Here is a 27,074-nt window from a genome sequence, read left to right as displayed (position 1 = left end):
GTAATAAGGTCACCTATCAGTAGGATCTTTTTTTTTTTCTATTTCTATATTCTATTTTTTTATGACATAGTTTTTATTTAGGCAAATTTGGTGAAGCTCAGAAAGATCTAGTAAACTCTGAAAATAATATGTTAAAATTCTATTTAAAAGAAAAGAATCTGTACCAAAGTATTATTATCAGGATTATTACAGGTTCTGAAACTTTGCTAAGTCATGTAATGCCTTGAAAGTTTGCTCTGTCTGAGGTTTCTAATTTGCATTTTCATTTGCATTATTTCCCTTAGGCCTAGTTTGTGAAAGAGAAGTCTTAAAACCAGTGATATCCATTTATATTTTATGTTTCTTAATGTATTTCTTTATGTTTCTTTATGTATTACCCTTACCATTAACTTTAGGTATTAAACTGACTGCATTCCAGGCTGCTCAGAGTTAAGAGACAGCACTTGATGAAGGGTTAAAAATAGCTAGTGAGAAGTGCTTGACAAGCAAATCGGCCCAGAAAGTTATCTAGAGAGCCAGAACAAATGCCTGAAATGGAATTTGAATCCTCTTAATCCCCTTATATGCAGAATTGGACTGCAACTCGGCATTCAGGAGAAAAAAAAGCATTTCCTCATCACACCTTTCAAAACCCTCTCCGCGTAACTACAATTAACCTGAGCAAAAATCATTCAGTACCCCCATGGCTGAGTCTCCAACAGAATCAGGCACAAAATCACTGTTTCAGTGACTGATATTTTGGAACCTTCATTTCCCTTTGTACAATAAATACTTGTAGTATTCCAGAATACTGGAATTTCTGGCGGAAAAAATGCTATACCTCATTTAGTGAGGATTTACCATTTGGCACAGCGGCAGTACTGTACTGCTGTGCCTTAGTACTTCTACTGGCAGAGAGTAAACGAAAAATAAAGAAGGGGAAGAGAGTTGAAAGAGAGGAAGGAGGAGGAAACATGAGGAAAAATAAAGTTTAGTTTCTTTACCTTGTCACTGGGTTCCAGTTTCTTTCCTTGCAGGAACCACTCTACTGGGATTCCCTCATAAGAGAGTTCGCAATCAAAGGTTGCAGATTCCCCAGCTGTTACTGTTACATCCTTGAGGGGTCTCAGCAAGCCAATTACTCGAGCTTGGTAAGGAGAAGACATCATTTTCAGGTTAGTCACTTCTACCCAAGAGAGAGCTGCTGCCCTTACGAACTAATCTCCATGGTGGCTTCCCTCAAGAGAGACAGACATTGCAATGCTGCTCTTTAAATTCCCTAAATAGAAGAGGCCACCCTGGGTTTTTAGGGGGAGGGCTGGTCACCTAAAATTTCCTATTTGCAGAGTGTGTTTCTTTAAATTGAACAAGGTCAGCAGGAAAGTTGCCGTACATCTGTCTCCCTGCCAAGCCTTGCATGCCTCTTGCTAGATAAGGCATGTGTTTTCCAAATAGCAAGGGCTAGGATTGGAGTGGGAAACAAGTGGTCTTCAACTGCATAGTCTGTCCCTGTCCATCAAGCTCTTAACCCTATCCACAGATATCACTGTGATCCCATCCTCTCAGGTTAACATGATACTTTAATGCAGTAAAGCCTTTGCTTGTAATACTTTGATTTCATAACAACACATGATGCCAGACCATAAAGCAGCCTTCAAGGCCATCTCCTTATTTTTACTTCTCCTATATGAATAAACTATATACAAGGTTAAAAAGCATATAGGACATTCCTTAGCTAAAAAATTAAGATGGCTTGAGTAATTAATCATTGAGTTGCTGTTCTGGAAATAATTGCTGTGGGTCCAATACAGTATAGAGATTTGTCCACCCGTTCCAATGAGGCAATGAATACCTTGTTTTCACTTAATTGATCAGTTTCAGTTTAAAAGACACTTACGTTTCACTCGAAGGTGAGCACCAGATTTGGCATTTGCTGCTTGGAAATCTACGCCACCAGCTTGATCTAAGCGTACATTGTACAGTGTAAGGAAGTGCTTTTTGCCTTCCTCCTTGATTTCACATTCCTGCAAAGAGAGAAGTGAAACAATTTTTTCAGTATCTTTTTTGTGCTCCTCACCACAAGAGCCCCTCCTTCTCCTCATACCATGCATTTGTTATCTCCTCCTCTATTCACAACACTCAGGCCCATTGCCACCTGCAATATACCTTATAAACTTTAATTCATAGGCCTTTCCTTTCAAAGTCTCTTCCTAACACAGTCTGCTTCCTCTTGGAAAGAAAGGGTAAGAGGCAACACATTCGTGTTGGTGAATGGTGTGTGCTGATTGACTACCCAATATACCCATATACACACCAGTCAGAAGCCTAAGAGAACTAAAAATTACTAAGCTTGTGCTGTGACCTTTCCTTGAGAAGGGTCCTTTTCTCTTATCCAGACACTGATTTTCATGGGACTTCTGATCTTTGTGTATTATTCACATTGGTACTGTTACATCAAAGGGTTGCCAAATTATTGACAGTCATGGTTGTATCGTTTCTTAATTTTCCAGATCCTTCCAGCAAGGAATTAAGAATATTTGATTAAGCTTTATACCATTTTAAACCAATTTTAGCTGTCACAGTAACGGAAAAGAGTTTGAAAATGTGATCTACACCTATTTAAACCAAACATAACTCAAAACCCAAAGGTAAATGCAGACAATTCAAAGTTTGTATTTTTAAATGCCATTATGTCTAAGTGAATTCCACGAGGTCTTTGTACTTTGGATACATGATTGTTAGGGACCAGCAATACAGAATGTAGTTATTTATGTAAAACAATTTCTTATTTAGATACTTTATATGATATTTTTTATTAAGTTTATACTACATTTTAGAAGTTATTAATGAAAAAACAGTATTTTTATTATAGTGACCCTTATTGAAAGCAGAGAGATTTCACTTAGTTTCTGCAGCCACCTTCTTCTCCCTTACACCCTACCTCCCCACAAATTGTTGAGACACGTGTAAGAAACTTCCTGAAATATTTGCTTACAGGTGATTCAGTCAGGGGTTCTCCTTTTAGCTTCCAATTTCCATGGACACCTTCCTCAGAGATTTCAATATCAAAACGGGCAGTCTCTGTCTCAATCACCTCCACACTGTAGAGTGGACGTATAATCTCAATATCCCGGTCTGGAGGAAAAAAAAAAGCGATTGATTCCCTCAATCTCTAACAGATCCTGAAAGATCTCTACTACAGAGCAGCCCAGTAAAATAACCATACCTTCAATATTGAGTTTAGCAGAGGTTTGATCAGTACCACAGTCACAAGTGTACTGTCCAATGTCTTTCTTCAAAGCTTTCTTGAGAATAAGGATTCTCTTTTTACCATCAGCCTTAATAACGACATTCTTTGAAGGAGTAATTGGTTTGCCATCCTTCATCCATTTCACTGGGGCATCTGCTTTGCTGATTTCACATTGTAAGATTACTTCATCTTTCTCTACAGCAGTGTAATCCTGCAGCTTCCCAGTGAAGTAAGGGTCTCCCTCTGCAAGCAAAAATTAAGATATGTTTCACCCTGAAGTTTTAGTTTATCAGAAAGGACAATTAATTTTTGCCATAAAATACATTTCTTGTTTATGCCCTGCAAGAAGGATTAAATATAGTCCTTATAAATATTACACAGTTCTGTTGCAAAGACAGAAAACAACAAATATCTAAGAAACAATTCAGTGTATTACTAATATTACTGTTTTAGTGCTCTAGGAGTTTCAGAGCAACATTTAATTATCTAATAGTTAATTTTGGGAACAGTTGCATGAAATTTTAAAGTTATTTTAATTATCCTTTGTGAATGGGGAAATGGAGACCCAAAGAAGACAAACAAATTGTAAAATTGTCAAAAATCACACTGAAGATTTAGGCCAAACAAACAAAAAAAACCAAAACACCAAAGCAAACCAAAACCAATCCCAAGACTTTCTGATCATCATTTTTCATTAATAAGACTCTTCTGACAATATACATCATGTAAATTCTTTTGGGTATTCTTACCAAGAACAGTGAGTTTAGCTTCTGAGGATTTGCCCATAGCTTCCACTTTAATCTGAGAAGTATCATCAATTGTCAGATCTTTGATTGTGAGTGTATGGAATTTGCCATCATCTGTCATTGAAACCACTTTGCTGGTATGTAATCGCTGGTCATTCTTGAACCAGACAACAGGGATATTTTCATGGGAGAGTTCCACAGTGAACACTGCAGTTTCTCGCTCCTTTTTTGTTACATCCTTGAGAGGAGTAATGAATTTCAGTCGGATACCTATAACAACATAACATTTCATTAATAGTAATGTTATCAATAAAAACTATTCAAGGACTATTGTACAAATCTTTCCTAGAAAGGCAAAGTCAGACAAACCTTCAATAATTAGCTTGGCACTTGTCCTCTTATCCTCAGCTTCAAACATGTATTTAGCTTCATCCTCAAACACAACAGATTTAATAATCAGAGCATGCTTTGTTCCATCTGAAATAATTTCAAATCTTTCATCAGGAGTGATCTCTTGTGTTCCTTTCAACCAGCGGAAAGTCTTGGGTTCTCTGGACACCTCACATTCAAACTTGGCTTCATCCTTTTCAAAGACCTTCACATCGCTTAGTGGAGTGATAAAGATGAGAGGCAATTCTGAAATCAAAGAAGAGCACTTTCAGTTCAGTGATAGGTTCATACAGACCTTTCTGCTACTAGATTTGTTCTAATGCCCTGAGATACACATGGAAATGTTGGCAAAGTGCAGACTGTACCTTTCACTTTCAGATTAGCAGCACTTTTAGCATTAGCAGCTTGGAAAGACACTTCTCCAGTCATATCAAGTTTGCAGTTGTGAAGGACAAGAATATGCTTCTTCCCATCTTCAATGATTTCACAGTCCTGGTCATAAAGAAACACACACACCCCCCCCAAATATGAATATTCTAAGAAACCACTCAGAAGACATTATTATTAGATATGTTTTTTCTAGTATAAATTATGGTCTAAAAATAAAGAAGCCTTACAGATGAAGGTGTTAGGGTTTCTCCCTTTAGCTTCCATGTAGGATGGACATCAGGCTCAGAAATTTCAATTTCAAAACGTGCTGTTTCACCAACAAAGACTTCCACTCCATACAGTGGGCGCTCCACTTTAATTAAGCGAGCTAAAATAAAAAAACCGAAAAGTTCACATCGGTTTACTCACTCATTCTACACCATAGAAATGTGGTACTGGAAAGGATCTCAACTCTCTCCCTCTCCCTTCTATAGGGTACTCAAATCCTATCACTGAAAAATGTTTATCTAACCTCTTCTTAAAAAGCTGCAAGTTTGGGCAGTCTACAACTCCCTTGTATAATATGTCTGAAAGTTTAGTTATTTTTAGTAAGAATATTTTTCCTCATAATTAACCCAGATATCTGTTACAGTGAATTAAACTGTTTTTTTCCTGACTGTAAATGGTCATAGAGAATAATTGATCATCACTGTCTTTACAACAGCCATTTATATATCTTAAGATATATTGTCTCTTGTAAATACGCTTAATAATTGTAAATCTAGATATTTCAGCTATTCATCATAACAGCATATTTTCTAAAGGTACAATTTTTGGTGCTGTACTCTAGAGAGTGTCTGTCTACTTCGTTTCACAAAGGTTTCAGTACTTTCCCTTAGCCAAGGCATGATAACTTACGCTCAACGCTGACATTAGCACTTGTCTTGTCAGTTCCACAGTCACACTCATAAACACCCTTATCGCTCTCTGCAGCCTTCTTGATCTTCAGGATACGGCGCAAGCCATCTGTTTTTATGGAAATTCTGTTGGAAGCTACTAGTTCTTCACCATCTTTGTACCATTTTACTGGCACATCTTTGCTAAGTTCACACTCCAGAGTAATATCATCTTTCTCCACAGCACTGTAGTCTTGTAATTTCACAGTGAAGTATGGATCGGCCTCTGCAAAAGGCATAGTGGATATGAAATGGTAAATTAGTAATATAAATTTACTAAAACATCAACATTTTGTCACTTTCTACTTATAAAAATTGTTTATACATATTATATGGCATATTTTTAAATTATTTATGTAATTACCTAAGACTTTGAGGTTTGCTTGTGTGTTCAAGTCCTTGACTACGGCCTTTATTTCAGAGATATCATCAAGTGTTACTTCTCTCATTTCTAGTTTATGAACTTTGCCTTCTGAAGTAATAAAAACTGTTCTGCTTGTGTGGAGTCTCTTGTCATTTTTGTACCATTTCACTAGCATGTCTTCATGAGAAAGCTCAAACTGAAAGTAAGCTGTTTCCCCTTCTTTCACTGTTTGATCCTGAAGAGGTGAGATGAACTTCAGCCTCACACCTGTAATGTAGACACATAAATACCATCAGAAAAAGGCTAATGTGGTTCTAAAATATATATTCTTTATCAATTTTTTATTGTTTTGTTCATAAAAAGATACTTGCCTTCCACAAACAGCCTTGCTGTGCTCTTCTTGCCATCAACTTCAGCAGTGTATTCTCCCTCATCATCGAACTGAGAATCATTGATTACAAGAATATGCTTCTTTCCATCTGCAATGATGTCAAATTTTTCTCCAATCTTGAGTATATCAGTGCCCTTAGACCATATAACATTGGCTTCTCTGGTAAGGACACATTCAAACCTTGCCTGGCGCCTCTCAGGGACAGTAACATCTTTTAGGGGCACAGCAAAGTCCAGCTCAATTTCTGGAAGCAAAAGAGAACACATCATTTGTAATGTGCTCCATGTGAACTCTCTTTAAGTTGATATCATACTCCATGGTGCATCGTACCTTTCACCGTCAGGATAGCTGTAGTAACTGCATTAAGTGCCTGGTAAAGGACTTCACCAGCTTGCTCTAACTTGACTTTGTGCAAGGTTAAGAAGCGTTTTCCTCCTTCAGCTTTGATTTCACATGTCTGGAGAGATGACAGACTTTGGTAAATACAATGCCAATGCCTTACTACTAGGTATTTTTAATAAAGAGATTCTATAAACATTTTATACACAGTGAAGAGTCAACTAGAAAGACTGGAATTATTTTTCAAGGAAAGTTAACACTTTTACTCAATAATGAAGAAATGGAGTGCATTTCTTCAGCGTTCCACACATCTTTTAAATGTCAGCATCATTCCTAGCAATGTGTGTAGGATATTTTTGTTATTGTCTGAATAATGTGCTGCAATCCTTTGAGAAAATGAAGCCTTTCAAAACTTAGCTTTTATAGCATATAATTCTTACTTAGAGAACCAGTGTTTTTAATCAGCATAATGCTTAGCCTTTCTACGTTCTGGACTGAGTAGCAATGACAGACCCGCAAAGATCTTACCAAAAGACTCAAGGGAACCTGTTCACAGTGTTTACATTTAAATAAATTGTGTTGTAAAATTCAAGGATGCTTACAGGTGAGGGTCTCAGGGTTTCTCCTTTCAGCTTCCATTCACCAGGAATATCTTCCTCAGATATTTCTGTATCAAAGTTTGCTGTTTCTTTCTCGTAAACTGTAACATCCTCTAATGGCTTCAGAAGTTCAACTTCACGTTCTAGAATGCACAAATGAACACGTATATAATTAGGTCAAGTTTTGATAGAGCTTTATATAATTTTTATATATATTTATATTTATTTATATATTTATATTTATTTATTTATATTTATTTATATTTATATATAAATATAATATTAATAAATATATATAATATATAATTTATATAAATATCAATTATATATAATATAATTTATATTTATAAATATAAATAAATATTATTTATATAAAATATAAATAACTATTATTTTATATATTATTTATATTTATATTTATTTATATATTTATTTATATATTTATTTATATATTTATATTTATATTTATATTTATATTTATATTTATATATAATATTATATATTTATATTTATTTATATAATTTTTATAATCCAGGTTACATTTTTTGTTTGTTTGTTTAGAGGTTTTTTTGTTTGTTTAGAGGTTTTTGAACATTGGCTTATGAGCTGATTAAATATAACACAAATAAAAGCTTCCTTACCGCCAAGGGTCAGTTTAGCTGGGTATCTGCGACCTTCAACTTCCACTGAATATTCCCCAATATCTGCAGGGCCAGCATTCTTGATTTTCAGGAAAATTTTATTTCCTTCTTTCAAGATTTCTGTCTTGTCAGTTGGTTCAGCAGGGATTTCCTCATCTCCTTTAAACCACTTAACATTTGGTGTATCCTTAACAATGTCACAGGTGAAAGTAGCTGTTCCTTTTGGTTTCACATGCTGATCTCTTATGGGTTTTACTAACCAGTCTCTTATCACTTCTGCATGACAAAAAGTTACATAAAAACACAGCTTAACAGACTTTTACTACAAATAGATGGATCATAAATAGAAGAAATAGAACTAACAGATTTTGTATTACAACAAGATTTTAATAGCTGTAAAAATCTTACCTGTCCATTTATATTGTAATACTATGAGAAAAAGCTTTCCTAATTTTAAAACAGCCCAAATATCCTACAGAGAAAAGAGAACACAATTTTAATTGCTTACCTACTACCTTAACACAAGACGAGCATGACAGCTCAGAGTCTTCCACGGTAACAGTGTAAGTGCCAGCATCAGCATCATCTGAATCAGTGATCGTGAGGGAATGTGACAAACCAATAATGCCCAGAGCAAATTTCCCAGGCTTGTCTTTGATGATCTTCCCATCCTTCCTCCAGACCACACTTCTTTCTTTGTTAAGCTCACACGTCAAGTACAGTGGCTGGCCTTTAACCACAGTGACTTCTTCTTCAAGAGTTTTCACAAACCGCACTGGGAGTTCTGTGGGAAAGACAAGATTGTGATTTGTCCCATTTACATACAGAAGGTGTGATGCAGAAATGCCTTACATATTAAATCAATATGTGTAGTGATTGATGGAAACAAAAGGATGCTTCTTCCAACCACTGTAAATTCACAAAGTACCAGTACTTCTAGCTTGAGGAGTAGCTAGATAATTTGATAATTATTGATAATTGATAATTTGATTATTGATAAACTTGAAACAGGGAATACCTTCAACAATGAGTTTGGCAGTAGAAGTCTTCTCTTTGTTCCCCAGTCGTAATACACAAGTATATTCACCAGCATCTGACAGTTGGACATCAATAATATGCAGCTTCCTATCTTTGCCATCAGCAATAAACTTGTGTTTGGGGCTCTCTCGGATGTTACTTCCATCTTTCATCCAGCTGGTAATCGCAGTGGATGGTGAAATTAGGACTTCAAAAATTGCAGAAGACCCAACAGATTCAGCTTCTGTTAGCACTATATCTTTCATCTCCTTGACAAACTTCAGTGGTACAGCCTTGAGTTGGTAAGTGAATGGAGGCTCTTCAGGAGGTTTTTCACCACCACTGCCTGGCCTGAGTTTCCTTCTTTCTGCATCTGCTGGTGAAGGTGTCTTCTTGGCTGTAATTCAGATTCAGAAATTAATAAACTAATCCTGATTTATTGTTTTTGCTTGTAGGTATTGACTTGCAGTATCCTACCTTTGACTGGACTGATACCCTTCGGAGTTTCTTCTTTGGGTGGCTTGGCGTCTGAAGTAGAACAGCAATATTATTAGAAATGTAGTTAAATAAATATACATAATAAAATTAAGAAAAACATTTACGAATCAGATTTTCTCTTCCTTTAGCTATATATACATACAAGGGGAAGAAGATATAAGCATATGTATATATTTATACATCTTATACTGTCTGTATTTCAATGGTAAGTTCAATATCTTGAAGCATGGGAAAGACAAATATTCAGCAGTGGACACATATTCAGCATTTCAGACTGAAAGGCAGCTTAGGAGCTCCTAGTTCCTCAATTTATTGTTCTGCCCATTATGTTGTAAAATTGTGCCATTCCCTGAGACTTTACTCACAATTAGGCCCTTGATCAATACCCACCTGTCAACCAAAATAGCTTAAGTACCTATTACAAATTATATGGATTTTTTTAGAAAAAGCACACACTTTTACTAATGAAGACAACAAAAATATAAGTTGTATAAATCAAATACATGTTTCGGGAGAATGTGATACTCTCACAAGTGAGGGATGTTCTGTTAGTTGCCCAACTTGTGATGAATCATCTCGGACTTTTGAAAATATTTCCTGTGCTATGCTGCTTCTCATCATCATTTTGTGAAAGGAAATATAGAAGATACTTTTAATGGGAGAATGATATAAATGAAATGCAGGACAGATTTTATTGCAGTGGATGGAAAAATGGATACTAGAAAAAATGTGTGAGTTTTTCTGAGAAGATAATGGCACACAACATGATTTATGCAGTCTTTTAAAAGTGTAAGACTAAGACAATGAACATTGATCACACAGATGTATGTACAGATAGGTAAGACAAACATGTCAAGAGTGGCTGAATACCAATACAGCCAGCTGACAGACTAGATGGAAATGTGAACGATGTTAAAGAATGAAAACAAACATCACGATGGCAAAAGGTATTCTCCTGAAGCAAATAGTACAAGCACTTCATGGAAGAATTTGGCAGTGGTCTTCCTCACCTCGCTTTGCATGAGACTTTGCAGGAACATCCAGAACTTCACATGATTCTCCAGGTGCATCCGAATTCCTGTTCTCACTCGAAAGTTTACTAGCCTGCTCAATCATGCGACCAGGTTCTGATTTCCAGTATTTCTCTCCTTTTGCTTTCTTGGGAGTTATTATCTTACCTATGCTTGAGGGGTAAGTAACTTCTCCATTTGCAGGGATTCCTTTGCTTGATGGTATTTTGTCTGAAAGCTTTCCCTTCTCTTTTTTCATGGTGACAGGCGTGCTTTTTCCCATGCCATGTTTAGCTGATGTTTTTTCATCTGATGCACCTTCTGTCACTGGAAGTTCTTTTCCCAAAAGCTTCACTTCTTCCACAGTCAAAGATTCCTTTTCTTCAGCTTTATCTTTGCTGCTTTTGAGAGGTGGAGTTTCTTTACATTCATCTTGAATGGTATGAACTTCTTGAAATTGTTTTTTATCTTGAATCCCTGGTGGCTGAATAGAAACTTTCTTTACTGACTCAGATCTGCCAACTATTTCATCTTTGACTCCCTTTTCATATTCTCCTATGGGAACTTCAACTTCCATTCCTTTTCCTGTAATCACTGTATCAAATTCTTCTCCTTCCACAGGCAGCTTTTCAGGGGCATTTGACTGCCTAATTTTTTCTTTTTTTAAGTGGGTGCTGAAGGTAGGTTTCTCTTCCTTCTCTGGTAAAATCTTTTTGCCTGTTTTTTTATCACTTAGGAGTGCTTTCTCAGTCAACAGTTGTCCTGAACCCTTCTCATAATGAACTTCTTCCTCTGCAGAATATTTTTCTCTTGCTTTCCTATCCACTACTTCTGCCTTAAGAACAGACGGTTTAAAGATTATGCAAGCTTTTCCTCTGGGAACCTCCTCATCTTCAGTGTGGGGTTCTAGGTCAATATCTTTTCTCAGTGCTGGTTCAGTCTCCTCAGACAGGTCTAAGGAATGTAGTTCTGCTGATGTAAAGTCCAGATTCTCATCTATCTCATCGTCCTGAATAATTTCCATTTTCTTTGCTTCTTTATTAAGAATCTTATCTATAGGAATTTCAGCTACTGTGGTAACAGATTTCTTCATCCTTTGAGTTTTACTTTGTATGCCATGCTCCCTCATGGATTCTCCAGGAGGAACTTCAGATTTCTCTAGAGTAAAACCTCCTCTCTGTTCCTCAATTCTAAGCGGAAGAGTTTCAGCTATTCCTGCCTCTGTGATATCCTTTACGAATGAAGTTTTATCCTTAATGTGAAATTCTTCAGGTTGCAAAGTGATTTTTGATTTTCTCTCTTTTCCTGTAAGTCTTTTCTGGTCCCTGGGCTCATATGGCTCTCTGGGTGTATGTTTAGGTACATAAGTTGACTCAATTTCCTCTTCTTTTTCATGCACAGGAATTTTTCCTTCGTGAAGAACACTAAACTCGTCAGAGACGTTCTCTACAGCGCCTTCCCTATGAACAATCAATTTAATTTCATCCCCCTTTTCTTCTCCAGAATCTCTTTCCACATGTTCAGATGCTATAGAAATCAATTTAAATTCCTCATCAGGTAGTGGTGGTTCATCCTTTGCATAAGTAATGTGATCTATTGCAATTTTTATTTTCTCACCTGTAAGGGTAGTCTTTCTTGAAACTATAGGTGTCATTTCTGGCTCCTCTTCTTCAGGAGCCTGGGTAAAATATTTAAGAGCCACTTTTTCCTGCTCATCTCCCTCTGGCTTCAGTATTGTATCAGCTGTTTCCAGTGAGATTTTAAACTCAAGTGGCTCTACTGTCTGAATGTCCAGAACTGTCTCCTTAGGACTTACTCTCTCTTTTACATGCAAGCGTTTCTCAACCAAAATCTTCTTTAACACAATTGATTCAGGCTTTTCTTCTTCCACAGGGGGCATTTTATCTCTATGCTTTAGAACAGATGGTTCATCAGGCTTTTCTGCAGCTACAAAGGTTTCACAGGTAATTTAGAGAGTTAAAATCCATAAGAATAAGCATCAGGAACAATATTAAGACAAAATTTCCAGCTATACCTGAAATAAAACGAACATAGAACACTTTTCCTCCACACAACAGAAAACTTACAACACAGTCACAAAACAAAAGAAAGATAAGAAGGGCACACACAAACAATACAGAAGACCTAAGTAAACCACTGTTATGGTACAGAGCATTGTCCCACTAGTTTGCCAATTTAAATCCAATCCAGGTTAAAAGTAGGAGAAAATGACAGCTTTCTAAGCCCTATCTGGCCACCTATATAAAATGGGATAGTTATGCCACTGCAGGCCTGGCTACATCACCAAATCAATGGCCAAGAGACATTCATGATTAGGCTTCTCAAGTGCCCAAGATCTGAGCTCTGCTGTAACATGAGGCCCTTTGAACGATGGGCGAGCAGCATGTACATCAGCTCTACCGATGGACCTCAGGCTCAGGGTGCTCCAGGGGAACTGAAGTCTTCACAGTTCTTTTTTCACAGCAGGGTATGATCCGGGATCCTAACCGTATCAAACGAAAGTAGCAATACTCTAGTTCTTCAACACCACTGCCACTTTTCCTCAGGACTTCAATAACAAATTAAAAGCAGAAAACCAAACAACACAAGAATTTTTTAGAAACATGTGTAACCTTTCTTTTGCTATACAGAATATACAAGATGCAGTTCACAAGACATACATCAGGACATAAACAACATCAAGGAATCAACAGAATACACAAATTTAATAGGAGGAAATAAATATAGACACACATATCACCATCCAGAAACAAGAGCACAGATTCATCTCTATGGTATATCAGACACTTGTCTTTTAGATTAGGTGACAGTACCTAGAATAACAAGGTCCTTGAATAGGGCCTCAAATCTTCCTGTAATGAATGAGTTATATGACTGTACAGCTCTTCATTCTCTTTATCCTGAAGGTATTTAGTTATGTCAGAGAGAAAACCCCTATAAATACCATATAATAAACATAAATACCTGCTTTCTTTCCAACCACTGGGACTGTCACTGGAGTAGTAACAGCTGGTGCTGGTTCTGCTGCTGGTTTTGGAGATTTTAGAGCTGTAGAAAAAAAAAAAAGAGTTCTCATATTTTTAATAAATAATATGCTTTTACGTATGATGTTTTTTAAAATGTTCTGTAGATTGTATGAATGTTCCAGTCTTATTAATACTAAAGACATTTGTTTAATGTCCTTTTAGCCAGAAATCTCTGAATGGAAAATACTAGATGCACAAGAAAGTCTGCACAGGTATTCATGACTAAAGAATTCTTACCTACTGCAGGTTTAGGTTCAGGCCCAGGAAGTGGGATAGCTGCTTTCTTAGGTTCTGGCATTTCAAACACAACAATTACAAATAGGTTAATTTACATGTTTTGTAATCCCATTGAACATTAAAGTTAGAAGCAATAATACAGAGAGAGTTAATTGAAGACAGAATTTATTGGTTTATATTTTATTTAGCCAGAAAGCAAGAAATTAACTTGAGATGAACTCTTGTAAAGCAAGATACAATGGAAAAAAGATTAATTTTTCAAGCACTGAAGAATTGAAGACAACAAGAAATCCAGAAGAATGCAAAGTCATTAATCATGACACAGTAATGATGGACACACTGGATGATAGGTTAATATAGCATGATATTCAGCGATGAATATCATTTAGTTGCTGCAATAAGGAAAAAGAGCACCACACGTCTGTACCTTTTGGTGGTTCAGGCACATGTTTCTCCTCTTTTTTTATGACAGGTATCTCAGTTTTCTTCTTAGGAACTTCTGGGACTTTAAAATATTATTTTTATTTAGTAAGATATACTGAAACAGCTTGAATCCCCAAATACAGTTATCTCCAAAGTATTTAAAAGTTTTCATTCTTTTTAGACATAAACAGTTTCAGATGTTCATACGGTTTAGGAATATGTATTTTTAAGAGTGAGATTTGAATAAATGAGAAACACTAAATGGACAAAAGGACAAATATTTGCAAAACGTTAACTAAAAGAATGTTTGGATTAACTGTTTTGATGTAGTTATACTTTTATTAGTATTATAAAATATTTGTAAAGTTCTCTTCTATACACAGTGAAGATTGAGAAACAATCCCAAAATGCAGAATTCAGACCCAAATGTGAATGTCAAATTTGGCTGTGCTTTCAGCAAAGCTTTAATTTAGACAATTAGGTTAATGCAAGCCATCTTTTAAAATCTCACTTTCATTCCTCAATTTCAGAGAATACTACTTAAAAGTAAAAGGGATTTTTTTAAAAAAATTATACTTTACCAGATAGATTTGAATGTAATCTAGTACCTTCAGGTTTCTTAATTTTTTCTACTGGTGTAGGTACTGGTTTAACTTCTGGTTTAGGTTCTTTTTCTGGTTTAGGTTCTTCCTCTTCTGATGTCTTTTTAAGAACTTTAAAAGAAAAGGAATTTCAGTTTTCAAAGCACAGGTAAACAAAAGAATAAGATGGTGAAAAAGGCAAAAGATTAAAAATATATCAACAATCATGAAGAAACAGGAATGTAAAATATATAGTTCAATATAAATTGAAGATTTTGTGTTACTATTCAAGATACTATTCTGAAAGCCTTTTAAAATTCAAAGTCATCTAGAGTGAAAAGATGTTTTTATTAAAAGCAGTCCACCTGTGAGGAAAGATGTCAATGCTAACTGTCTATGATAGAATAAAATTTCTTTTAGTATCTTATAATATATTTCTTATAATATTTAAATGATGAGTTACTATACATAATTATGCATTATTAACTGCAGTTACAGGTGATTTTCAGAGAAAAAATACAAGATTATGGATTAAACTCCTGTTGACTTCAGTGAGAGAACAAGACTGAATCTTCAAGTGTTATATTTGGAGAGCTCAAAGTTATATAATGTCTGTTTGTCATTTCACTTATTTAACTTATTTTTGTCCTGTCAGGTATCAGTCTTGGATATCTAATGAGACTGTCATCTGAAAAACTGAATATCTATATCTTATGTTGTCTGAAATTTGAAGGTCGGCTGCAAGGTATATGGGCATGAATCATCCCACTGTGGTATTTCAAAGAAAATTGGAATTAGTGCTTCCTTTTTATAAGCAATAATTGAGCATGAAGTGATTCAGAAGGCTCCAGACTTTGCAGGAAAGGGGACTGATGTCCAACAGTACCATGGGGTTCTACAATCTGTGCAGCACTTCTAAAAGAAGAATAAAAGAGACTACAGATGCTACATATGTGACTTTAACAACATTTACACTGTCACTGGAAAATATTTAGGGGTCCAGAAGCTGAAGACAGTGGAAAACTGTCAACTCCAGTATAGGCTTTACAGAGATTAAGAAAACAGGAGAGAGTTATACGCAACCAGATTTTCAGTGTTCTGCTCTGTTTTCATGACAGATCCTTTGGATCTGACAGATTTTCAGGATATTCCCGCTTCATCCCTGTGACTATAAAGGCCTTTCCCAAGAAACAAACATCAGTTAGTCCTTTGTTCTTGTAACTTTTCATGCCACACACATAAAACAATGTTACTTAAGGGAATACACTGAACAATGTTAATATGCTGGGTTTTTTAAAACAGAGACAAGTTACTATACCTCTTTTCAAAACAACTTCTTCTTTTGGTGGAGGAGTAACTTCGGGAATTACTCTGCGAGGTTTCTTTACAAGTCCAGGAACTTAAAAGAATATTATTCTAGATTTTATTATGGGCTCATAACAGTACTAAGAGCTAGCCAACAACTAACCTTTCCAAACACACAAATTAAATACTGGTCCACTACTGAATATTAAAAGCAAAGGTAAAACTGCTGAGATTTAAGTTGATAGTTTTAATACTTTTTCTATATTATTTGTGTATAGTTGTCTTCTAGGCTTATGCATAAGAGGAAATTTTCATACAAATCAACAAAAGAGAAGTATGGCTTGACAAAACTGTAAAGGTTATGTATCCAAAGAGAGTTATCATAGCAACATTTTTATCTCCTTTTCCTCTTTCATTACAGGCTTATGTTACATATCTTTTCATCTGAACTGTCTATCTATGATGTTCATAAGGATCCAGGTAGTTTAATTTCTAAACTTGGAACAGCATTAAGAAGAGATGTTCACTGCTTAGCTGCTTAGCTTGTCTTAAGCTCCAGTACATATGAAAAATACAAGGCCATACTTGTAAGGTAGCTTGCTCAATTCATTATTCATCTCCATCTCTGGAAAGTGCCTTCTCACAAAAATAAGTTAAATTTCAGATAAATAATGAACTAAGTATGTTTGAGCAATGCTATATATATTTAAACAGTATTATTTTCTATTTCTCCCTAAGCAAAGAACCAAAGTGAGCATCTACACAAGTGACAAAACTCATGAAAACTCTCTCTCTTCTGTGATTCTGTCTCTTGCATCTCATGAATTGCATGATGGGAGATTAAAGTGGACATAAATATAACATGAACATACACATCCAAGACTGGAGTCCACTGTTGAGCATAATCTAACATCGATAGCTTTTTGATATTTCTGGGCAAATTAAAGAAGAAGAAGATACTGAGAACTACAACTTTGGGCTCATGAGAGGCTTAATTTAAGTAAGATTCTTATATTAGCTAAGTACCTTTAGCAGGTGGGGGTTCCAATTTCGGAGGCTCACCAGGTTTTGCAGTCACAACTTTCTTCCTTGATTCAGGAGCTTTAAAGAAAGTTATTTGAATTTTACCACACACATCATTAGATTCAAAAAGAAAAGAACTTTCAAAAAAATCCAAATAACTGATTAATACTATTGACATAAGAGAAAGACAAGAGCTACAAAGCTAAGATTCTGGCTGATTAACTGTTTAGAAGAAGTCAGATGATCTGTAGGAAGCACAGTTGATCTGGAACCCATTTTCATACAGTAACACCAGCAAATTATTGCTGGAGATTCTTTTCATTTGTAAGAACACATTAAAGATAGAAGAATTACGTTAAGGATAGAAGAATATGTTAACTTGGTTAAGATTTTTTTTTAATAAATTGATTTTTTCTGTAACTATTGAAAAGAACCCATGTAAACTGACTTGGCATAAAACTGGTAAAAAATCATAAGGGATTGAGCTTTAGTAAGGAGCACCACTAGAGTGACAGTAAATTAGAAAAAAAAAAAAAAAAAAGATCCAAAGTGATATTTTTAAAAGCATGTTTTTCAAGATTCATCAGTATAATTTAAAAGGACTATATGTTTGAGTTCTCACTGTTAATTGTGGCTTCAGATGATTATACCTTTAAGTAGTTCTTTGGCCAATTTAATGTCTTCTTTTGGTGGAGTAGGCGGTCGTGGTTTTCGCTTTTCAGGGATCTTCTTTTCAGGTTCCGGCACTTTAAATAACATTAGGTAGTTTTAGTATAAATTTTCTACCACAGTAGTTATGTGACGAGCAATGTACAAATGCAGACGGTCATTTTCCATTTTCAATGAAGCCAGTGAAAAAATCTCATTGAATTAAAAGTGAGTATGAAAGAGCCTTAGGCTATTGTTTTGTAGCATGCACACAATATAAATATCCAAGTTGATTTAAGAAACTGTGTTAATAACATGGGAACAAAGGTGGGAAACCAAATGACAGGAAGACTCTCGTTGACAAGAAACAAAGTGAAAGCATTTAAAATAATCGGTATGTTGTACTTAGAATTAAGAGATCAGAACTCATTTCCAAAACATAGTAACAGAGGAAGAATTATGTAGAAACCTACAACATACAGGTACATGTGCAAAGAATGACAGAGCAAGAAAAAAAGCTGCACAGTAATGAAAGAAAGATGTCCAGCAGCCTCTAGGTAGGTAGGTAGGTAGGTACTTTGTACTTTGTATACCTTCAATGGGTAAAGCTTCTTCTACTTCTGCAACTGGAATTTCTTCTGCTTCTTCAGGCTCAAGCTCCTTTATGATTTCATATTCTTTAAAGAATATTGACAACGGGTGTAAGTTTCCAGTGATAAGATCTTTTCACATGAACAATTATGTAGGTATCACTAAAATGAAAGCTACTCCAATAGACACAGACAAATACACATTAGGATAAGTAATCACTCAGTATCTGTTACCTTTGCAGTTAATGCATGCTTTTGAAAAACTACACTCTTTCTATGTAAGAATGAATCAGGGTTGTGTGAAGGATATTATTTTTTATGCATACAATACAATCTAAATATTAATTTTTTGTATGAGTCATTGCAACTGGAAAGAACAAAAATTTCAATGCTCTCAATTAATTTAAGATTATAACAGCAATATAAATACTAGGTTTTAAGAGATTCAAATTTAGTGGGAATTGATTATTACCTTAAAAAGTGACATAATTTGTTAGGAATATACTGTGTAGGAGCATATGTCACTTAAAAATATTTAATTTTGAAAGTGATATTTTACTTCCAAGTACAAAAATATAATAGTAGATACAAGAAAAATAGACTGGTATAATCTAAAATATGAAGTATGAACAATTGACAAACATTACAATGGGAAAAAAAGGACAACATCTATCTAAAAGCTTATGTTTCGAAGAACAGGACAAAGGATTGTTGTTACAGTAATATATATGATGGCTTGTACCTTCACTTGGTAGTGGTTCAGGTATTTTAGGAACAGCAACAGGTACTTTCTCCTCTGGGACAGGTTTCTTAGGCACCTCAGGCACTTTAAAAAATATTAGTTCCTTTTATTTGTGTGTCCATAAATGTACATATGAAACATAAAAAAGACAAAGACACATAGCACACAGAAAATCACAGTAACAGTGGCCATAACCATGAAAGACTGTGCCCCAAACAGTGTTTCCCAAGGTAATTTACATACAACTGACACATTTTATAGACTCAGTTACAAATAAAGAAAAGAGAGAAGAATAGAAAACATTTCTTCTCAGGAGATGCCTCCTGGCAATATATACCTTTGGTTGGAGGAGGCTCTGGTTTTTTAAATTCTGGCTTTTTAGCTGTTGTAAGAGGCATTTTCTCTTCTGGAAGAGTTCTCTCTGGCACTTCAGGCGCTTTAAAGATATTAGTAAATTTTAAGTTTTGTGAACATTAAGATACACATATACATACAATAGTGAAAGGTGCAATGACTAAAAAGAGTCATTCAAAGGCATTCAAAACATGAAGAATAAAATTTTAAGAGACAGATTATTCACTCAGATACCTAAGCACTGTGTACACCACTTAAACAATGGAAAAAGTATTCAGAGAATAGAGAAAAGGAGAGGCTCAGTCAATTATGTATGTACCTTTAACTAAAGCAACTTTATGCTTTTTAAGGACAGGCACAGGCTCTGGTTTCTCGGGCACAGCCACAGGTTTCTTTGCTACGGCCACAGGTTTCTTGGGCACAGCAACAGGCTTAGGGGGAATAACCACTGCCGCCTCCTCTTCTGGCTCTTCCTCCTCGGCCACCTCAGGCACTTTAAAGATATCAGTTCCTTTTACTTGACTGTGATAAAAGTCAGGCATATACAGACACAACACAACCCAATGCAGCTCTCACCCCTCCCCACAGAACACAGAGGGGCAAAGAGCACTCAGTACTGCAGCAACCTGGAGGGCACAGCAGCTCTTTCAGAACACCACCGTATACCTTCAGCTGGAGGAGCTTCTGGCTCTCCAGGCTCAGCAACTGGTGCCACCTGTTCTGGTGCTTCCTCCTCCTCTTCCTCTTCTGGGACCTCTGCCTCAGGTATCTCGGGCACTTCAAAGATATTAGTGCGTTTCATTTTACATTGGTGAAAACACGTGCCAAGTAGGAACAAAAACCAGGCCAACGCAGACAGAGAACATCACAACAGCCATCTCAAAACCTCACACACACGTGCAGCACTGTTTACCCAGCATGCACAACCTTGAGAGTCTCAGCTTGGAAACAGAGACAGGCCAAGAGAGGGTAGGAAACGCTTAAGAGAAGAAGATTAAGCATCTTCTTTGTTAAGTTATCCATGAAGACAGGTACCTCTGGGTGCTGGAAGCTCTGGTGCTTTGGCAATGGCCACAGGTACTTTTTCCTCACGAGTAGCCTTCCTGGGCACCTCAGGTGCTTCAAAGATATTAGTAACAGTCAGTTTCATACATTAAACAGGAAGATGAACAATGAAACATAAAACTAGAGATGTGCTCACGAAAGCAACCAAACTGGTTTCACGGTATCAACCCATTTCTCACTCACTCACTCACTCACTCACTCACTCACATACACAGAAAACCACACACGGGCACAGGCACGGGCACAGGCACAGAACAGTGATGCCAAGCAGGTTCTGTGAGAAAACTGTTAACTATGTTTAGGTACAGCTTGAGGGTGAGGTGTCGATTAGGATACCCCGCTCTGTACTCGGCAGCCTTCTTCCCTCCCTGAGAGGAGAGACTGTCATTCTCAGCCCCACTGGGATCTGACTCTTCCCTGGGAGCAACCTCAGCCCATATCTTACCTGTTGCCATTCCTCATGAAGCTGCCCATGTTTTGCATTCAGCAGCATGGGCAGTGACAGCGTGAAGAACCCAGTATTTCTCCTTTGTCCCTGTTACTGTCCTTCTCCATTTCCATTCTGTTTAATCTTTTCTTTTTATTCGCTTATTTTCTTATCCTGAGTAGCTCTCTTGCCTCAATTTTCATTTCACTGTGGCAACTTCCACAGCCTGTTTGGTTCACTGGATTTTATAACCATTCCTTCTTCTTTATAAACTCTAAAATTATCAGCATTTCTTTAAAAGCTTGATACACTGTCAGTTCTTCTTACTGCCCTCATATGTGCATTTCTGAGTAGAAATTGGGTTTTGATTTTGAAAGATTCATGTCTATCATATACACCAAGACTGTCAAAACAGTCATGGAGACATTCACTGTGTCAATTTAAGATAGCAAAATTGGGCAGTAATCTGAAAAAATTATTATCAAGTTTTAAAATGTAACATCTTAGTATCTGCTGATTCAGAATATGAAAACAAACCAGTAGATTCAAAATATCACTTGGGTTGTTTATACAAAATACTAGATAATTGATTTCCTAACTGATACACAGCACAGAACGTAGAAATTTCAGGTAATCACAAATGGACAGGATAAAAGACATCAGAAGTAACATGTAAGACAGGAAGAAACAGTCTCATTCAGGCTGATGCACAGGGCAACAGGTACCTCGAACTGGTGCAGGTTCTGGCTTTTTTGGCACAGTTACAGGTATGGGCTCTTCCAGAACACCTTTCTTGGGCACCTTGGGCACTTCAAAGATATTAGTATATTTTAGTTTTGTGGGCACTGTAGATGTATATGAAACAATAAGACAATCAATAATACATGCATGCAGTCTTCTTTGAGAAAGTGCTGTGGTTACATTCAGTCATTAGTTATGCTTTGCCTCAAACATGTGGAATGACCAGGGTGTCAAATAAGTCATGCAGGAGATGGGAATTCTGTGTTTAGTTTCTGTTTCTGAGTCAAGGTGGAAACACAGAAAATATATGCCCTCTCTGTAACAGCAGATCAGAGACTTATTTATGGAATCCTACTGTAGTTGACTATCAGTCATGTATCATTCATGACTACTTTGCCATTGTAACATAATTTTTATAGGAAAGTAACATTTGCTTTATCTTTACCACTTTTTTCCTATCGATTATTTCCATTCTTTACACCTCGTCTTCATTTTCAGTTCCTGTCTTTTAGATTCTATTGTTTAGAGAAATATATACTTCCTCTCCTCTCTTTTAGATTGTATTAATGACCCTTTCATGTGCTAATAAGATCATCAGTAGATCAGTCTTTTGATAGCAAATCTGCCTCATGTATAGTGGCATTAACTTACTTTTAAAGAGGTAGAGAACTGATACTGCTGCTGTCATCCAGCAATACAGTCTATTAGAAAATTCAGGGATGCAACATTATTTTCTTTAAACTGAAGACTTATTTGCAGGCTCTTCTTCAAGACAACATGTTATTCTATTTAAGCTAAGCATTCAGTAAATGTTAATTCTTAAACTTTAGAAAATGTTCAGAAAGCTGCAGATATTTTTCAAGGAATTGAATCTAGTTTTTCTGTCACGTTTTGAAACTCCACATTGCACTTTATATTTCTGACGCACCTATCTCTGATAGGTCATCACCAGAAAAATTAGTTTAGCTTAAGTCCAGGAGAGCATGATGTTTCTTTCTAATGATGATACTAATAGTGATGACATGTACCTTTGGCTGCTGGTGGTTCTGGTTTTTTGGGTACAGCAACGGGCGTTTTTTCTTGCGGGACAGCTTTCTTGGGCACCTTGAGCACTTTAAAGATATTACTTCCTCTTAATTTCACAGTTAAAAAAATACAAAAGATCATAACATTTATGATAAAATCAAAGAGTTTAGATATTTCTAACACTGTAACATTCCTCTAGTGACTGGTTGGTTAGTCACATGTGCAAAGATAGGCACAGCAGAGACTAGACTAGGGGTAGAGGACACATAATGAATCTTACACAAAAGAAGGCATAACAAATGCAAACATTAATCAATACACTAAAATAAAAAGCAACTCCCTGCAGAAGATATACCTGTAGCTTGTGGAGCTTCTGGTTTCTTTGGCACAGCCACAGGTTTTTTGGGCACAGCAACAGGCTTAGGGGGAACAACCACTGGCACCTCCTCTTCTGGCTCTTCCTCCTCGGCCACCTCAGGCACTTTAAAGATATTAGTTCCTTTTAATTGACTGTGATAAAAGTCAGCAAACTGCCAAATCGTAAGCAGCAAAGCAGGAAAGTAAACCCTTGACAGACTACCAGAGAGTCCTCTTCAGACAACCACTCTTCCTTCAGGTGGACAACTCGCAGCAAAGAGCCAAAGTATGGGCTTATGAGAGAGCCCTTGCTGATGAGCCACACCCTCTCCTGCAGGCATGTACAGGCACATACAGACACAACACAACCCAATGCAGCTCTCACCCCTCCCCACAGAACACAGAGGGGCAAAGAGCACTCAGTACTGCAGCAACCTGGAGGGCACAGCAGCTCTTTCAGAACACCACCGTATACCTTCAGCTGGAGGAGCTTCTGGCTCTCCAGGCTCAGCAACTGGTGCCACCTGTTCTGGTGCTTCCTCCTCCTCTTCCTCTTCTGGGACCTCTGCCTCAGGTATCTCGGGCACTTCAAAGATATTAGTGCGTTTCATTTTACATTGGTGAAAACACGTGCCAAGTAGGAACAAAAACCAGGCCAACGCAGACAGAGAACATCACAACAGCCATCTCAAAACCTCACACACACGTGCAGCACTGTTTACCCAGCATGCACAACCTTGAGAGTCTCAGCTTGGAAACAGAGACAGGCCAAGAGAGGGTAGGAAACGCTTAAGAGAAGAAGATTAAGCATCTTCTTTGTTAAGTTATCCATGAAGACAGGTACCTCTGGGTGCTGGAAGCTCTGGTGCTTTGGCAATGGCCACAGGTACTTTTTCCTCACGAGTAGCCTTCCTGGGCACCTCAGGTGCTTCAAAGATATTAGTAACAGTCAGTTTCATACATTAAACAGGAAGATGAACAATGAAACATAAAACTAGAGATGTGCTCACGAAAGCAACCAAACTGGTTTCACGGTATCAACCCATTTCTCACTCACTCACTCACTCACTCACTCACATACACAGAAAACCACACACGGGCACAGGCACGGGCACAGGCACAGAACAGTGATGCCAAGCAGGTTCTGTGAGAAAACTGTTAACTATGTTTAGGTACAGCTTGAGGGTGAGGTGTCGATTAGGATACCCCGCTCTGTACTCGGCAGCCTTCTTCCCTCCCTGAGAGGAGAGACTGTCATTCTCAGCCCCACTGGGATCTGACTCTTCCCTGGGAGTAACCTCAGCCCATATCTTACCTGTTGCCATTCCTCATGAAGCTGCCCGTGTTTTGCATTCAGCAGCATGGGCAGTGACAGCGTGAGGAACAGAAATCCCATCATCATTACTATTTCTCTCCTCTATTTCTGTTCAGCTTTTTTCAACTCTTTCGCAGTATAACTATGTGGGGGCTTTTGACTTAGTGAGGCTTCAGGGCTTTTGTAATCCTGTATTTAGAAATTGCATTTGGCGAGGGTAAAATGGCTACCTGCAGAGTGAGCAAGTTTCCTTGCTCTCCTCCTTCGTGTGATGCAGAATTGTCCTGTGCAAATACAGAAGATCTGGTGGTCTTGTACCTAATTACTATGTGTAATTCAATTGTAGATTTGCAGAACTCACTTTCTTGGGTCCCCATGAGCTTATGGTAAGAAAGAAGTTACATCAATGCATGACTACAGCCTTTTGTTTTTCTCATATGTAATTTGACGACAGAATGAAGACCATCGTGATCTACCATGCAATTGGATAAGCACTGCATTTACTAAAGAGTTTGGAGTATCTGTTATTTGGGATCTAGGTCCAGATCACATATGCCCAAGTCTTAAAATACTACTGTCCTGTCTAAGTATATCCCTCTTTTTTCTTTGGGACTTCGTTTCCCATAACAACCCCAGTTCCTTCACAGTCCATTGAACCTGGCTTTCCTCCTTATTCTCTCTGAAGTGATCAGATTTTATGGGGGGTTTTTTGTTTGGTTTTTTAATATTACTATGTCATGACTGTGTCTGGTTGTTACTATGGCATAATAGGACAGAGTTGCCAGTTGGTAGTGGTTAAAAAAAATACTTTGGCTAAAAAAACCTTTTATATTACTTCAGATTCTTGGCAAAATGACAAAGACAGAAATTTACATTAAAAATCCAAAGTAGAAAGCTCTTTCCCATGTATCTTACCAGTTTTGATATATAGAATTTTAGATTCTGAACACATGAAGGAGATTGGGCAAGTCCCTCATGTTCCCTATGTATCTGCCATGCTAACAATAGAATTTGCACACAGCACAGAACGTAGAAATTTCAGGTAATCACAAATGGACAGGATAAAAGACATCAGAAGTAACATGTAAGACAGGAAGAAACAGTCTCATTCAGGCTGATGCACAGGGCAACAGGTACCTCGAACTGGTGCAGGTTCTGGCTTTTTTGGCACAGTTACAGGTATGGGCTCTTCCAGAACACCTTTCTTGGGCACCTTGGGCACTTCAAAGATATTAGTATATTTTAGTTTTGTGGGCACTGTAGATGTATATGAAACAATAAGACAATCAATAATACATGCATGCAGTCTTCTTTGAGAAAGTGCTGTGGTTACATTCAGTCATTAGTTATGCTTTGCCTCAAACATGTGGAATGACCAGGGTGTCAAATAAGTCATGCAGGAGATGGGAATTCTGTGTTTAGTTTCTGTTTCTGAGTCAAGGTGGAAACATAGAAAATATATGCCCTCTCTGTAACAGCAGATCAGAGACTTATTTATGGAATCCTACTGTAGTTGGCTATCAGTCATGTATCATTCATGACTGTATGTTCCGTGCTGTTTTTGGCAGTCACTGTCATCTTTTTACTTGTCACTTGGATTTTATCACTATTTTTATCCTTCAAGTTGACTTCACCTTTCTGTTTCTGTCTTTGTGTGTTTCCTCTCTTTTTTTGCTTTGCACATTCTTTCCTGTAACAGCTCAGGCTTCTGTTCTAATCACTAGATGCTGCTTATTACTGTTTCCTATTATATTCATTTAAATTATTTAAATGCTTTACATATCACCACTGCGAGGTGGTACTTCACTTGAGGAATGTCATTGTATTTCAGATGGAGAGAATCTGGTGGCAGAGGGAATGTTTAATTCTCTGGCCAGTGCTTGGGACTTTCTAAAGGAAATGAAAAGATGCAGCACTGCATCAAATACAGGCAAATTATAATTAGCAGTTTAAAGAAAAGATTATGCTCCATGATGCTACCCATGGCAACACAGGTACACAGTGATATTTGCAAGTAGTTTGCTCTATATACAGAAACTGCTTCTCTCTGCTGAAACCTTCAGTTTCTGCTTATTTTGTCCTTTCTCGTAGAATCATAGAATCATTTAGGTTGGAAAAGACCTTTAAGATCATCAAATCCAACCGTAAACCTAACACTGCCAAGTCCCACTAAACTATGTACTTAATCACCCCTACTAATAATGCGAACAATAGTTTATCCATTCATTCTCTTGTTAGCATCCATAAAGTTCTGGCATTTATTGGTAGACAGGAGTTCATCATATGTGCTTGATTTATTGCTATAGCCTAAGAAATCAAATCTTACCTCCTGAACTTTTGAATATGCCAAAAAAACAGTACAACAAATGTTTGGATGGTTTTAGATGAGGAAACATTTGATGCCCCTGCACAGCAATTCATGTTTGGTACATCTCTCTCACATTTTAGATATTAGAGTATACAGTGAATGATCAATTTAAAATGAGATTAATTTTTAAAAAAAAAACAACCTTCCTTATGTTGATAATCATGGTGGCATGTACCTTTAGCAAGTGGAGCTCCTGTTTTTTTAGGTACAGCAATGGGCACTTTCTCTTCTGGGACAGTCTTCGCAGGCATCTCAGGCGCTTCAAAGATATTAGTG

At 36.9% G+C, this 27,074-nt stretch overlaps 1 protein-coding gene across 8 annotated transcripts in view; it reads right to left on the bottom strand.

Moving 5' to 3' along the window:
• The window catches only part of LOC104010285 (titin), a 241,808-nt gene that overhangs the window by 91,349 nt on the left and 123,385 nt on the right, over positions 1–27,074 (bottom strand). For all 8 annotated transcript variants that reach the window (XM_087733441.1, XM_087733442.1, XM_087733443.1 and 5 more), the window contains 18 exons: positions 13,535–13,618; positions 9,519–9,569; positions 9,043–9,438; positions 8,533–8,808; positions 8,025–8,300; positions 7,387–7,526; positions 6,776–6,902; positions 6,426–6,689; positions 6,055–6,321; positions 5,653–5,916; positions 4,983–5,122; positions 4,731–4,857; positions 4,345–4,611; positions 3,979–4,245; positions 3,206–3,472; positions 2,975–3,114; positions 1,877–2,003; positions 984–1,126 (listed from right to left, as the gene is read on the bottom strand). In XM_087733441.1, coding sequence (XP_087589567.1) covers positions 984–1,126; positions 1,877–2,003; positions 2,975–3,114; positions 3,206–3,472; positions 3,979–4,245; positions 4,345–4,611; positions 4,731–4,857; positions 4,983–5,122; positions 5,653–5,916; positions 6,055–6,321; positions 6,426–6,689; positions 6,776–6,902; positions 7,387–7,526; positions 8,025–8,300; positions 8,533–8,808; positions 9,043–9,438; positions 9,519–9,569; positions 13,535–13,618 — 3,623 coding nt within the window. The remainder of the gene's footprint in view (positions 1–983; positions 1,127–1,876; positions 2,004–2,974; positions 3,115–3,205; positions 3,473–3,978; positions 4,246–4,344; positions 4,612–4,730; positions 4,858–4,982; positions 5,123–5,652; positions 5,917–6,054; positions 6,322–6,425; positions 6,690–6,775; positions 6,903–7,386; positions 7,527–8,024; positions 8,301–8,532; positions 8,809–9,042; positions 9,439–9,518; positions 9,570–13,534; positions 13,619–27,074) is intronic.

This window comes from Nipponia nippon, unplaced genomic scaffold (assembly GCF_047370975.1).
Source record: "Nipponia nippon isolate SJK-2023a ecotype South Korea unplaced genomic scaffold, ASM4737097v1 scaffold_5, whole genome shotgun sequence".
NCBI classification, from domain to species: domain Eukaryota; kingdom Metazoa; phylum Chordata; class Aves; order Pelecaniformes; family Threskiornithidae; genus Nipponia; species Nipponia nippon.
This window is presented reverse-complemented; position numbering and strand designations above follow the sequence as displayed.